This window comes from Sinocyclocheilus rhinocerous, unplaced genomic scaffold (assembly GCF_001515625.1).
Source record: "Sinocyclocheilus rhinocerous isolate Xijiao unplaced genomic scaffold, SAMN03320098_v1.1 scaffold113, whole genome shotgun sequence".
In the NCBI taxonomy this organism is placed as follows: domain Eukaryota; kingdom Metazoa; phylum Chordata; class Actinopteri; order Cypriniformes; family Cyprinidae; genus Sinocyclocheilus; species Sinocyclocheilus rhinocerous.
Window position 1 is genome coordinate 3138692 of NW_015646846.1, and position 15144 is coordinate 3153835.

Below are 15144 nucleotides of genomic sequence, written 5' to 3' on the forward strand. Positions count from 1 at the left end.
ATTTGCAATGCAGAGGAAACACAGAAGCTGCATCTGAAGTGGCATTTAGATGCATTTACACACTGTTTAATGCAGGACATGAATGCTTTAACCTGCAGTTACAAATGCATTAAGACATTTTAAATGTGAAATTAAAACCACCAGTAGGTGGCAGCAAGTTACTGTTAATAAGTGAGTCATTGCGATTGAACCGAATCATTTAAACAGATGATTCATTCAGGAACGAAACACCATTATGTTGCTCAGAGTCATGGATGTTAGCAAGACAAATTAACTTTATTTGTCTTTTGCCTTTTGGATAATTAGCTGTAAATTCGAGGCACAGGTAGCTTTGTCTTTTGATCATCACCACTCACCTCCACACCATGACAAACACAACTGGAAAGGGAGGGAGGGCTTCACTTCTGTGGCTCTCTGCCTGTTTGATGTGCATGTGCCGATCAATGTGTGCTACACTGCTGTGCTGCGCGCCTGCGCGGAGGGGAGAAAGGCATCGGAACTCGACAGGATCTCAACATTTCCTGACCTGACCCGACCTGTTATTTAGATTTTTTATTTGTTTGACAGGGAAAGCTGTGCGCAGAAACACGCACACACATATATACATTTATTAAAATAATAATAATAATAATAATAATAATAAAACTCCCCCCCAAAAAAGGGCACTTTCTCTCGAGGAAGAAAAAGGGCAGGTGCTCAAGCCCCCTTTGATGTCTATGTGTGCATGTGCCTGTTGGACAGCATCATCTATGGTCATTTAAATCTGTGTATTCATTACACAGTCGATGTTCTGAAAATCCTCATTGAAACTGACAGCAGGATGCGAGTTCTTGTCGGGTCAAGATGTGCAGATGGAGTCATTTTCGAAAAAAAAAAAAATCTGTTTAATAACAATGACATTTAGAGCTGTCGCTAAGAACAGGCTCTGTCTCTAAAATAAGTCTAAAATAAGTTTACGTGATGGACTGATGATGCACACCTTGGTATATTAAAATAACTGTTCATTCAAAAATGAAAATTGGTTCATTTTGCAGCTTGAAACCATGGTCACTATGACCTGTCATTAGGGAAAAGAGTTGCCTGCAGATTCTTAATAAAAAATACTTTCGTGTTCCACAGAAAAAAATGACACCACAGATTTTAAAAGACATAAGCATCAGTAAGAAATGATAAAATGTTCATTTTTGGATGAACTGCTTGATGAAAGATTTTAATATCTAGTTTGATCTCTATTGTCCATTCAATGCCTTATTGCTGAAACTCCAATTATTTTGAATCTGATTATTTAAATTTTTTTTTGCTCTAGTCTTAGATCATTGTCTTTCAGCTACGATAGCTATTATATAATATTTTTCATAAGGTTGAATCCCAGAGTCATTTGTTCTCTTAAACATAATTATAATTATAATAATAATGTTATGAAATTACACAGAAGACACACTCCTTAGGATCTAGACAGGATAAAGAGGAACCGTTTGATGTCATGCTACATTTACTTTACCAAAACTACCTGAGGGTGTTTGAACCGCTATTCAGACACTCGTTTTCATCTGTCTCTGTCTGTATTTTACTCCGGGAAATGTTTTTGGGTTTATGCAACAATCAGTGGGTTTTAGGGCACAGTGTTTATAAAGTTAAAAAGAGATGACTAGAGAAACATGAAAGAATACCATTCCAATGGAAAGCATAAAATGTAGATATTTTATTAGGTGCAATTTTATCTATGACTGGATTTAGGTATATCTTAGATTGCACAAGACTCTTCTGTACATTAAACATCTTGTTTTATTTCCATATAATAGATTTATCATGCTTTTTTAAACTCATAGACCAGAAAGCTACATACCTTGCAGATTACATGGACATAAATGGTTTTTATTACTGTTTGAGGGTATGATCAGGGCCTGCCTTCATGGGCCAACAAAAGTATCCTAGGGCCCCAAATTTCCATAGTCTTAGTTGTTTATAATACCTGAATAATGATTTTTTTTATATACAGTATATATTTTATAAATATGAGTATAACTATAGAAAAAAAATCATATTCACTACAGAACACAAATTCTCCATGACAGTGATATTTGTATTTGGCATTAGATAGCCAAATATCAACCCAAGTAACAAAAAAACTTCTTTTGTGAAATATTTTGCTTGAAACATGTGCTATATAGTTTTTTACATTTCTTTAAAGTTTGCACTAATTTGGAGACATTGTATGCAACAAAGTGGTGTTTTACTAGAGATACAACAACACATTTCATTAAAAATGTTTATGCACATGTATTATACACAAATATTCAACTAACATCCTGTATTACCTTCTCTTGGAGCCATTGGATCCCAGGCGGACCACATCTGAACGAAAAAAAACGGCGTCCAGCAGATGATATAAGCCAGGACGATCACAAACGTCATTTTCACCGTCCTGATCTTAGCTTTGGAGATCAACTTGACGCTGCTGACGCGGGAGAGCGCGGTGCCCTTAGCTGGCCGCGGGGTCAACGACAGGCACTGGTCGCGCCGGGTCTTAAGCTTAAAGTTTTGCCATATTTTATAGCTTATAAGTCCATAACAAACGCTTAAAATGGCTACAGGAATGATATAGATTGTGAGACTAATCCATGTAACGTAAGCCTTTGCGCCCCAGGGCTGAACAAAATCCCCCCAGCAGTCGAACACCCCGTCGCCCACCTCTCTGAGGGAGAAGATGTACACCTGTGGCAAACTGAAGAGCAGACTTATAATCCAAGAGGCCAGCACGAAAAAACGGTCCTTTCGACGTCGCAGGGATCGCAGAGGCTGCCATATAGCCAAACATCTGTCGATAGACATCAGCACGAGCATGTAAGTGGACGCGAACATGCCAACCACCTGTAGGTACTTCACCAGGCGGCACAGAATGTCTGGTCCATAAAAACGAAAGGTGATGTCCCAAATAAGTTGGGGGAGAACTTGAAAAACCGCCACCACCAGGTCGGCAATGCACAGGTGTTTCATAAAATAGTACATCCGCGACTGAACGTGTTTACTCGCCTGGATAGCCACAAGGACGCACAGGTTGCCGGCGAGCGCCAGCAGCAGAATCAACCCGAGGACGGTTACTTCGACTTTAGCCACTTCTTCGTTGCGCTTCAGAGGATTTACGGTTTGGTTCAGTCCACTGCTGCCGTTTCCCTTGCTTGAATTGGCCCAGGAGTCGTTGAAGGGCCAGAAGATAGTTTCTTTCAGCAGGCTCTCCATTATGCGTAAAATGCGCGTCCGAGCGCGCTGCTGTGGCGGTTCTAACGCGTTATATATCGTTACACATGTGTGGAAAGATGCTGTTATGATGTGCAATTAGCACCATATGTCGATGATAAAAATTAGGTCCCGTTCACTGCAAAATAAAAATGAAAGAATTTCAAGACCGTTTATTTATTTATTCAGTAATATTCAAGGTGAGATCTTTGAGGTTCGTCTTGCTCAATCTAAATGGTGCCTATCGCAGCCAGCGAACTGTCAACTACCTAAAAAGACATTTTAAACAAATCACTACAGTTTGTATGTGATGTATTTGTAATATGAAAAGTTATAACATCAGTGTTCAAGTTTTTCAATGTTCTGACTGACGAGAATATACTGACACAACGTGTTCTAGCGCCCTACTGTTGCTATGGTTACCTCTTCGAACGCAATTACGCGCGTCTATAATGCACCCTGACTAACTTTTGTGGTTAATGAAATATTTGTAAACAGTATACCGAATTTATTTTAAGTTACTTTGGGGGATTTGCAAGTCCCTTTAATCAGCGTTTATTCTTTACCACAGAGCATATAATAAACGATATATTAACCGTGTTTAATTGTAATTTTAATAGAAAATACCAATACCAGTTGGCTAAATAATATGCATTAAAATAGTTAATTTTTTGTGACAATTACAGTTTGAAAAACACTTACCCGAAATGTATTTTGAGAGAGATCCATTCTGTAGATCTTGGGTTTGAAATTAAGGTATCACTGATGTATAGCAAAACTGCAGCAGCGTTGACTTTCTATTATGAGTGCTCGGAAACAGCTGCTCTGTCTGCACAAATCTCAAAGCGAGCACAGTTATATGAGGGTGCACTGGGTGGATTTGTCCTGTCCTGCACTTACACATTTCTGCCACTGAATGCCATTGTGCTGTGCTGGAATATTGAATATATTTTACCATGATGATATATATAAAAACAATCAACATCTAATGTGTGTGGCCCAATAGGAGAGACAGGGTCTAGTTGTAAAAAGCAATTTCAGTAAGCTGCAGTTTCGCATTGTGGCAATTTACCCCAGATACTGTGACTACATGCCCCAATAGTAGGTTCAGCGCATTTTAAATGAACAGTATGTTTTTTCCTCCGCAATAATGGTGGAAAAGTTCAAACACTTTTTTATGGTATGCAACTATGCAGAAACTGACTTTCAGAAATTGAAAAAAAAACATTTAAAAAAAAATAGAAAATTGACAAGCATTGTTTCTTCATCAGAAAAGAATTGAAGAAATCCAGCATTACATGCACAGGAATGGATTCTCAGCAGTGAATGGGTGCCGTCAGAGTAAGAGTCTAAACAGCTGATAAAAACATCATTATGAGAGTGCAATGAATGTTGACAACAATAATCCACATGACTCCAGTCCATCAACTAATGTCTTGTGAAGTGAAAAGCTGCGTGTCTGTAATAAACAAATCCATCATTAAGGCATTTTAACTTTAAACTGTCGCTCCTCACATCAAAATCCACCAAGAAATTTTTAGAACTGTTTTTTTTTTTTTTTTTTTCATTTGTAAAGCTGCTTGATCTGTGCATATTTCTCTCCTGATTCAGACAAGACAACTTTGTCACTGAAGAAAGCAAGATTAAGAATGGAGGACGCCATTCATGCAGTGGTTTGCAGTAAAAAAAACTCATAATGATTGATTTATTTATTACAGTGACACAGCTTTTCACTTCACAAGGCATTAATTGCTGGACTGGAGTTGTATGGATTACTTGTAGATTACTGTGATGTTTTTATCAGCTGTTTGGACTCTCATTCTGACGGCACCCATTCACTGCAGAGGATCCAATGGTGAGCAATTGATGTAATGCAAAATTTCTGAAAAAAGATTAAACACAAAATTAAAAACAATCTTGGTGAACTTTTCCTTTAAGACGTCCACTTGAAGATCATTCTCCTCCAAAAAAAATTCAGTTCCACTGTTTGACCAACACTGACATATTTCTCATGGCTGGCTTCTTTTAGGGGCAACATCCTGCCAAATACACGTAATGCCTTGTCAGGTGCAGTAAGGAGCCTGCCAGCTGAAAATACATCGGTTTTGGATGGCATGGACTGAGTGAAGAGTTTTTAGGGCACTTTCCACTGTTTACTTGGGTCAGACTTTGCCACAGCCAGTTTGGCCACTGATTAAAATTTCTAACTGTTCATTCATATTGATTAAAACATTTCTGCTGGACAAACCCAAACCAATTTGGACAGTCAAGTTGTTTTTCTATTGACATCTCAGAATAATTGCTGATTTGGTCTTCACTGCAAAGAGCAGCTGAATTTAAAACAGCGAGAAAAATTAGCCAGAGAAACATGTCTGGTTGGGTTACTGGAGAAATAAATAAATATTTATTTAACAATGCAACTACCTTATGATTATTTAGTCTCCGAAGTTGAACATTGTTTTTGCACTGAGAAAACAAATTCACACAAGTTCACACCCAAAACAGTTTCTTTCCTGACAAATGGAGGATGTAACGCAGTATGCTTTTGTCTGGAATCCACAGGAATCCACTAAATAAACTTTCTTTATTTTGCCATGTTAGTTAGTGGAATTATAAATAACCAATTCAGGCAATTTGAATTAATTATGAGTTGCATTGAGAATAGTAATTATGATGTCACTCTCACTATGAGCCTTGACAAGAAGAACACATATAATTAAAACCACTGATTAGCATTACCTCTGATTGCACCATCATCCTGAGTACCCTGCTGAAAAGACCAGGTTAGACCTGCATGAATTTCCAACATGATGATAATGTTTCAACAAGGAAGTAAACTGATTTAAAAGGCTGGTGGGAACAATGTTCAGTTAAAGGCAGCTAGCTGACTCGAAACAACTCTTCAGGTTTGGAGAGAGCTTTAACACCATTTAAATGTTATATTCGAATACACTATTTCTGGATAACTGCTTTCTATTGATGTCCAAATGGCAAGACAGCTGCAGTAGTGCTAATGTGGCACTGAAAGCAGGCAGTCTGAGAGGGGCAGCAGAATAAAAATAAACACACATTCTACATAGAGGCTAGCAAACAAGTACCACAAACATAAAGAAATACAGACAGAATATATAGACATGCTGTGATGTAAATAGTCATGTTTCCTGCATACCATCTACTGAAAAAAAAAATAGTAAAACTGAATTTAAAGGGATCGTTCACTGAAAAAAAAAATTTCTCACCCACAAGTTGTTCCAAACTTGTATGAGTTTCTTCTGCTGAACACAAAACAAGATATGAAGAATGTTGTTAATTAATCAGTTGATGGTAGCCATTGACTTCCATAGTATTTTTTTTTTTCATACTATGGAAGTCAATGGCTACCGTCAACTGTTTGTTACAAACAGTCTTCAAAATATCTTCTTTTGTGTTCAACAGAAGAAAGAAGCTCATACAGGTTTGGAACAAATTGAGGGCGAGTAAATGATTACACATTTTTGGGTGAACTATCCCTTTATGTGATTTCTAAATACAAATTATATGTATGTTTTATGTTACAATCAAGATTAGATTTAATTGTGAATCAACCAGCCTGCCAACAATCCAATGCAGTGCTGTGCAATTTGCATAAAATCACATGCATTACTAGGTGAGAATTGTTTTTTGTGTGAACATTTCAAAGAAATAAATTACATTTTAAAACATATTAAAATAGAAAACAGTTACCAGTTATAAATTGTAATGATATTTCATAATATTACTATTTAAATGTATTTTTTGATCCAATAAATGCAGCCTAGGTGAGCATAAGAGATTTCTTTTGAAAGCATTAAAACATCTTACCAACACACTGCCTTGAACAGTAGTGTATTTTGCTGGCGAATTTAGACAAATCACCCCTGACATTTTGCAACAATTAAAAATGTATCTCAGTGAATTATGTGCTACCTTTTTTTTTATACTATGGAAGTCAATGGCTACCGTCAACTGTTTGATTACCAACAGTCTTCAAAATATCTTCTTTTGTGTTCAACAGAAGAAAGAAGCTCATACAGGTTTGGAACAAATTGAGGGCGAGTAAATGATTACACATTTTTGGGTGAACTATCCCTTTATGTGATTTCTAAATACAAATTATATGTATGTTTTATGTTACAATCAAGATTAGATTTAATTGTGAATCAACCAGCCTGCCAACAATCCAATGCAGTGCTGTGCAATTTGCATAAAATCACATGCATTACTAGGTGAGAATTGTTTTTTGTGTGAACATTTCAAAGAAATAAATTACATTTTAAAACATATTAAAATAGAAAACAGTTACCAGTTATAAATTGTAATGATATTTCATAATATTACTATTTAAATGTATTTTTTGATCCAATAAATGCAGCCTAGGTGAGCATAAGAGATTTCTTTTGAAAGCATTAAAACATCTTACCAACACACTGCCTTGAACAGTAGTGTATTTTGCTGGCGAATTTAGACAAATCACCCCTGACATTTTGCAACAATTAAAAATGTATCTCAGTGAATTATGTGCTACCAAATCTTTCACCCCCTACAAATTTTCACCTCTATTTGAAAATAAATGCTTGAAAAGAACGGAACTACTGAAAGTAAAATACAAAACATGCAAACTGCTACTAACTTGACATTCAGATTATGTTAAACATGACATTGTGTTACATCGCTTTGGCTCATCGCTTTTAATACTTAGAAGAGCAGATAAGATTTAATAGGATTTTCTCATCAAACTGATGAGAAAAACCAGATAGTTTACACTGCACCAAGATTTATAGGCCCTGTTAGTCTAAAATTTCCTGCATACAAAAAGAGCATGTACTGCAATCAGGATTTGCCTTAGGGGAAAGCGGTTTGGGAAAACCACACGTCTCAGAGGAAAAAGATTTTTCCTGTAGATTAAGAGGTTAAGTCTGCAATAGTGCAGCAGTTATGTGAACCATTCTGCACGTTTGTGCCTTTCTTATCCCCACAGCCTCACATGTCAAAACCAGTTTTAATAAAAATGTATAACATTTGTCAAATAGAGCAATTTGGGTTTTAATTGCTCCATTTCTATAAATGGATACAAATGCAAACCCAGATGCAGAGAACTAAGAAATTGTTGTATATTCCTGTTTCAGAGAGTTGTTTTTGATGTAGAGTGAATACTAATCAATGGGTACACATGCTGCGCTCAATCCACTGCACAGACGAAAAGAAAATAGACAGGACAAGACGCCACACAGGACAATTACACCTGTGTGACTATAATCTACTGAGTACTTCAGGTTCCTGATAATCATAATTACCTAGGACCTCAAGCAGCAAACACATACAAGAGATGAAAATGGCAGTGATTTTCAAAGATCAAACTGCTGCCTTGATGATTCAGTTCAGTACAGTTCTATATCAATGAATCTGTCAGCATCTGATCCAAAATGGTTTGGTACAGCTCATATCTCACATGTGAATGAGACAGTCTTCAAAACATTAGTTGCAATCTGCCCTCCGTCGAGGACTTTCACAGGTTGGCAAGAACATCAGTGACCAATCACATTGAAGGCAACATGTCTTTCAGTCATTATATATTCCAAGATGTATTTCAAAGCCACTGCACCACAAGAAACAAACCGTTTTCCCGCAGGAAGGAGCCCTCATCACCTGAACTATATACCTGCATAAAAACAGCTGCACTTTGAAATTAGAAATCCTTTGTATATATTCAGCACCCGCGTACAGGATAATTCACATACATTCAGACATCCAACAGCCCACATGCCTGCATATGTAACCATGCTGACATGTTGAAAACCAGACCAGAAAATCTAAAAAATCAAACCAGGTGACATTAATTTGAAAGAATGGTAGCACCATTCTAGACTACAGACTGTAGACTACAGTTTAAGCAAATCTAATTTGTAAGATTTTAAACTAAAACTATAAAACAAAAGATATAGTTTCTTTCTTGCTGTCAAACGTTTTCATAGGTGTTGCCCTAAATTACATGCACAAAAGTAACTGCAAAAATCAGTACAAAAAAAGCATTTTTTTTGCAGATTCCACCTGTTAAAAATTAAATTACATTATATCAAATATATGAAATTAAACTTATATTATCAAATTATATACTAGACTTACAAAATTAACAAATTATATTAAATAATTTCTTGTCTTGTACCATACACACTTCATATGTATTGTGTATTATATGCATCATTATTGTAATAATGCTGAATACTGAACATGTGCTATTGTATGTATCATTGCATGTCATCTAGACAAAAGGAGCTGCACACAGAGAAAAAAATTATTATAATAGCAAAATGGCCAATAATAATAATAGCCAATGACTGCATTGGCAGAAATTGTAGTTGCAATAAACTGGCGTTTTGCAGGAGGCCTAAATCACTGAACATCATATCTCATATAATCACATTAACTTAGGAGAGTGCATAATGGGGAAAACATCTAACCTGGTGCTGAACACTGTGAAAAGAATATATGCATGATTAAATTAGATTTTCACATTTTCTGAAGAATCCTGACTGATGTTAGGGCATTGATATGCAATTGCTTAGGTGTTCTGGTTGGTTGTTAGTGCATTGCTATGTGGTTGCTAGGGCTTTTCATACTAAAACAGCCCATCCGTAAGTATCTATGAATTTCTGGTCCCTAAATACAGTTTGTGTCCTTCCCTAAATATACATCCATGGGATATTTTTGCTTGTTTTAATGTCCACCAAAAATACAGCCTGATGAGTAACAAAAGCATGAATGTCCAATCTAACAGTCAGTGGGGTGCATACAAAAACCCATGACGCAATCGTACGATTTAGTCACCGATTCGCCACAATGTGAAGTAGTTATTAAATGCCATGAGAGCGTGTATATAAAATCATATATCTGAGCACTTTAAACAGTAACAGCAAATCTCTCCTCAATAAGCGGCATGATTTGAAGTATCATTCATGTAGGCAGCATGATCGGTAAGCGACCAGTTATGCACCAAGTTTAATACTTAAAATTAGGGCCTTTGCAATATCCCAAGCAAGCACCACTAATGACAGCAATAAAGTCCATTGAATTTTCCAAATCAAAGCAATCAGATTCTGTGGTCTGTATCCTGCTGGGCCAAATCTGTTCTTCGTTGTCCCTTTTAGCTCTGGTTTTTGTCTATGCTTGCAGGATTATTAAAATAAAAAAACAACAGGAATGAAATTTAATCACGCTAGAGGGATTAAACACAATATGTCATGGGAAATGTGTCATGTATTTATCATGTTTGAGAAACTCTGAAGATGGACAAGACAGATCCATCTGGGCCTCATTGCATGAATATGGATTTCTGTTTGGGGTTTTAGGAGGCATCTGTTGTGTTCTGTTTTAGATTGTACAGTATGTACCTTACTGTCACAAAGCTATCAAGTAATGTGAAAACAAGAACAACTAAGTGCACCCCATGCTTTGTGTACCTACATTTTAGGGTGAAAATTTTGGTTTTCGAGATTTGTAAAATAAAATAAACTACATAAATGAGACGTATTCAAGCACCACTAATGACAGCAATAAAGTCCATTGCATTTTCAGAATCAAAGCAATCAGATTATGTGGTCTGTATCCTGCTGGGCCAAATCTGTTCTTCATTGTCCCTTTTAGCTCTGGTTTTTGTCTATGCTTGCAGGATTATTAAAATAAAAAAAACAACAGGAATGAAATTTAATCAAGCTAGAGGGATTAAACACAATATGTCATGGGAAATGTGTCATGTATTTATCATGTTTGAGAAACTCTGAAGATGGACAAGACAGATCCATCTGGGCCTCATTGCATGAATATGGATTTCTGTTTGGGGTTTTAGGAGGCATCTGTTGTGTTCTGTTTTAGATTGTACAGTATGTACCTTACTGTCACAAAGCTATCAAGTAATGTGAAAACAAGAACAACTAAGTGCACCCCATGCTTTGTGTACCTACATTTTAGGGTGAAAATTTTGGTTTTCGAGATTTGTAAAATAAAATAAACTACATAAATGAGACGTATTTTAATCAACTTTAATAAACTTTTTAATATACATGCTGTTCTTTTGAACTTTCTATTCCTCCAAAAATCCTGGGAAAAAAATGGTTCCACAAAAATATTAAGCAGAAGTGTTTTCAATATTGGGAATAATAAAAAAAATATGCATATTATGATTTCTGAAGGATCATGTGACACTGAAGACTGGAGTAATGATGCGGAAAATGCAGCTTTTCCGTCACAGGAGCAGGGGCGGTTCTGAGGGGCGGCCCCCGTGTCAACAAGCTTGGTCCCCCCTCTGGCCCCCCTAAATTTGAAATCGTATCACACCAAACAATTTTGGGTCCAATGCGCAGTTTGTCCTGTGGGTTGCAATAATTGAAAAAAGTTAAATTTCACCAGCTGTTAAATTCAAATCTGCGTTCGCTGACTGGCGCAGAGCCAGACTATTATTAATGCTGCACATTAATACCAATCACACATGATTCTGTTGAGCTTATGAATGCAATGACCATTCAGAGGCGTTCAGATGAGTCATGGCTGAAACGCCGGTGTTTTGTTCAGTGCGCGCATTCGCTGACTGAATTCTGCTCTCTGGCGAATTTTCTCATCAGAAACAACAAAGTGCAGATGTGCCTCCGAATGTAAGATATTCATTTCACAGTGTAAACAGCTTCAGAGATTATAATGGGAGTTTTTGAGATTGTTTGAACTCTGGCTAGACTGAAGTCAATGAGAATGTTTTTTGATAATGTAAATGTTCTCTCTACCATGAAAGTGTTATAATTAGTAACTTGCAATGTTTTTATTAAATTCACATTAAATACAAAGTCAGTCGTATTAAAAATATTTTATGGCATGACACCCATATCTGGTACTTAAGTAAAAAGACGGGTTTTATGCATAGTTAATAAATTACACTATTAGGCTACTTTGCCCATCGCCCACTAGCCTATAGATCAACTAACCTAATCTATAAAGGTGCAAAATGCATTTACTTCGAATCGAGATATTTCATGATATAGTTAACACGTTTGGGAATATTTCGAATAAAAAGGAAAAAAAAAAAAAATACATAAGCCTATATCAGTTATAAAGTGCTATCGTCAACAAGGACTCCTTTCCATTTCAGTGTCTACAAGTAAATGTCTTGCATAAGAGTACATTTGTAATCTTAATACATTTTCAATGCATTTATTTGACAAATCTGTGCTACTTATTTTCACCTGGTCAACATTCTTTTGAATTTGTCAAGAGAAAAAAAAAAACAGCGTTTATGAGCAGTTTTATTAAATTCACATTAAATACAAAGTCAGTCGTATTAAAAATATTTTATGGCATGACACCCATATCTGGTACTTAAGTAAAAAGACGGGTTTTATGCATAGTTAATAAATTACACTATTAGGCTACTTTGCCCATCGCCCACTAGCCTATAGATCAACTAACCTAATCTATAAAGGTGCAAAATGCATTTACTTCGAATCGAGATATTTCATGATATAGTTAACACGTTTGGGAATATTTCGAATAAAAAGGAAAAAAATTAAAAATACATAAGCCTATATCAGTTATAAAGTGCTATCGTCAACAAGGACTCCTTTCCATTTCAGTGTCCACAAGTAAATGTCTTGCATAAGAGTACATTTGTAATCTTAATACATTTTCAATGCATTTATTTGACAAATCTGTGCTACTTATTTTCACCTGGTCAACATTCTTTTGAATTTGTCAAGAGAAAAAAAAAAACAGCGTTTATGAGCAGCCACTATCATTTGCTCAGAGTAATGGTGGAGCATCATCTCATCTGGCCATCTTAAGTGCTGTAATCTGTTTAAGATTCATAAACGTGTTTCCTAACTCACAGGAAGAGGTAACAGTGTGACCTTTTGCAAATGCTATCTAACTGCAGGTAATACAGATGTTAGTTTTCTGGGATTTAAAAATAAACACATAAGTATAATATACTGTATATATAAAGATAGTATGGTTATATATTAAAGGGACTTTGGAAGTATCAACTGAAATAAATGCTTCCCCCTTGTGGACACTAACATAATAGGCAACTCTGGCCCCAGAGAGTGATTGTAAATTAAGTTTACAGGAAATATGCTTGAAATTTCATTCTGCATCTTCTTAGATACTGCGATTTCATTGTAATTCTTATCACAACATCACTGAATTCACAGTGTATGTTGTTGTATATGATATCATTGTAATCCTTGACCATGAAAACATAGGGGTGTTATATAATATAAAATGCATAATTTGGTAATGGCGGAAAGGAAAATGGCCACCATGGCGACCACGAGGCGTTTTTGCAATGGCTCCATTTCGGAAAATGTTCAGGGCTGCAAACTGTACAAGTGTACCAAGTTTCATGCTTTTATGGAAAAGTAAACTTTTTTTCACATATCACTTGGACTATATCGCAACCTAGACAGTAAAGAATACAATAACATTATTTTGAAAATCTTAAAAAATATTATTTATTTGCATTATTTAAAAAAAAATTATATAACAAATAATACATATATATGTATTAAACGAATATAAAAATATATAATTAAAACATCAAAAATATTTTTGATGCATTTTGACACTGATGCGAGGGATTTAGGAAACCTGTTTGAACAAAATCATGACTTTTGCAGTTCTGATTGTTGCCACTAGAGGGGCAAAAAACACCACACACCTTTAATGCAGAGTTTGCTTCCAGAAACTGTCACTGTTTTCTTTCTGGCCTTTTGTTTATAGAGAGATCATTTGTCCAGGAAAGCCATCTGACTTTAATACCCTTAGTATGATGGTTGAGAACCCAAAAGGTCAGCAAAAATTATATGGGTAGGTAATCTTAACTATTATATTGGGAAGGGGCATATGAAATATGGCTCTGCTGCGGTCAACACTCCTTCTTAAATACCCAAAAAACTTATGTGAAGATCACCACAGTATAAACTTTGAGTCCGTGCAAATATGCAAACCTCAGTCAGTGTCTGACTTATCCTCAAAACTGGCTAGAGACCAGATGTGAAGCTGAACACTGTCACCTGAATAACATCACTTTTGGTCTTCACTTTGATTATTAAAAGCTTTGATGTCCATTTAGACCTTGCAAGCAATCTGGCATTTGCGATTTAACATGTACCTCATACCACAGGCCTCCAAATAGATTTCAGGTCATTTGTTAGTTTGCATTACAGAAAAAAATGAGACATGAAATCATCCTCTTTATTTCCTGCCAAATATCTCAAATGAAATCAATAGTGATTCTCTCTTACTTGTCTAGAGACATTAAATCAGTCTTCTTGGAGATTCATCATTTGAGATTTGCATCAGACATTTAGAAAGACAGACTTCAAGCAGTGACAACACTTTCTCTCATCAGTTAAATGTACTGGAGAACAAAAAGAAGATGTGTGTATTTCTGTCAGAGTCTAAACAATGACAGAAGTGATATATCTTCATAATGTTGAGTGGTAGATGTGAATGAATGATGCCAAACAGCAAAAGACAAATTGAGAGTCATACTGCACCAGAACCATTTGTAGATGTTGCATATACTGATTTGAAGCATCAATCAAATCAATAGCCAACAAACAACTAGTTGGAAACAAATAATTGGGTGATTCTATACTGGGTTGACAAAAAATCCTGCTTTACCATGATAATTTGTGACCCTTGACCACAAAACCAGTCATAAGGTTCTCTCCTGGCGCGACGAAACAAAACCAGTAAAACCCATTACAAACGAGGCATTTGAAGCATCCAGTAGGGACATAATTACTGATTATAATGACTTATACTGTCTTTTTACGCGTTGCGTTGCGTATCGCGCTGTGTAAACATAAAACCATGTCTGCATTTGTGATCGGAGAAACGACAAAC

The 15144-nt window shown here is 36.0% G+C and overlaps 1 protein-coding gene across 2 annotated transcripts in view; it reads right to left on the reverse strand.

The window, feature by feature from the left end:
* LOC107708105 (isotocin receptor-like) overlaps window positions 1-15144 on the reverse strand; it is a 20843-nt gene that overhangs the window by 1177 nt on the left and 4522 nt on the right. Inside the window, exons 2-3 of one of the 2 annotated variants that reach the window (XM_016512253.1) lie at window positions 3940-4066; window positions 2319-3376 (exon numbers count right to left, since the gene is read on the reverse strand). In XM_016512253.1, coding sequence (XP_016367739.1) covers window positions 2319-3240 — 922 coding nt within the window. In that variant the 5' untranslated portion in view covers window positions 3241-3376; window positions 3940-4066. Of the gene's footprint in view, window positions 1-2318; window positions 3377-3939; window positions 4077-15144 lie in introns of both variants that reach the window. The other variant, XM_016512252.1, reaches the window with a different exon arrangement.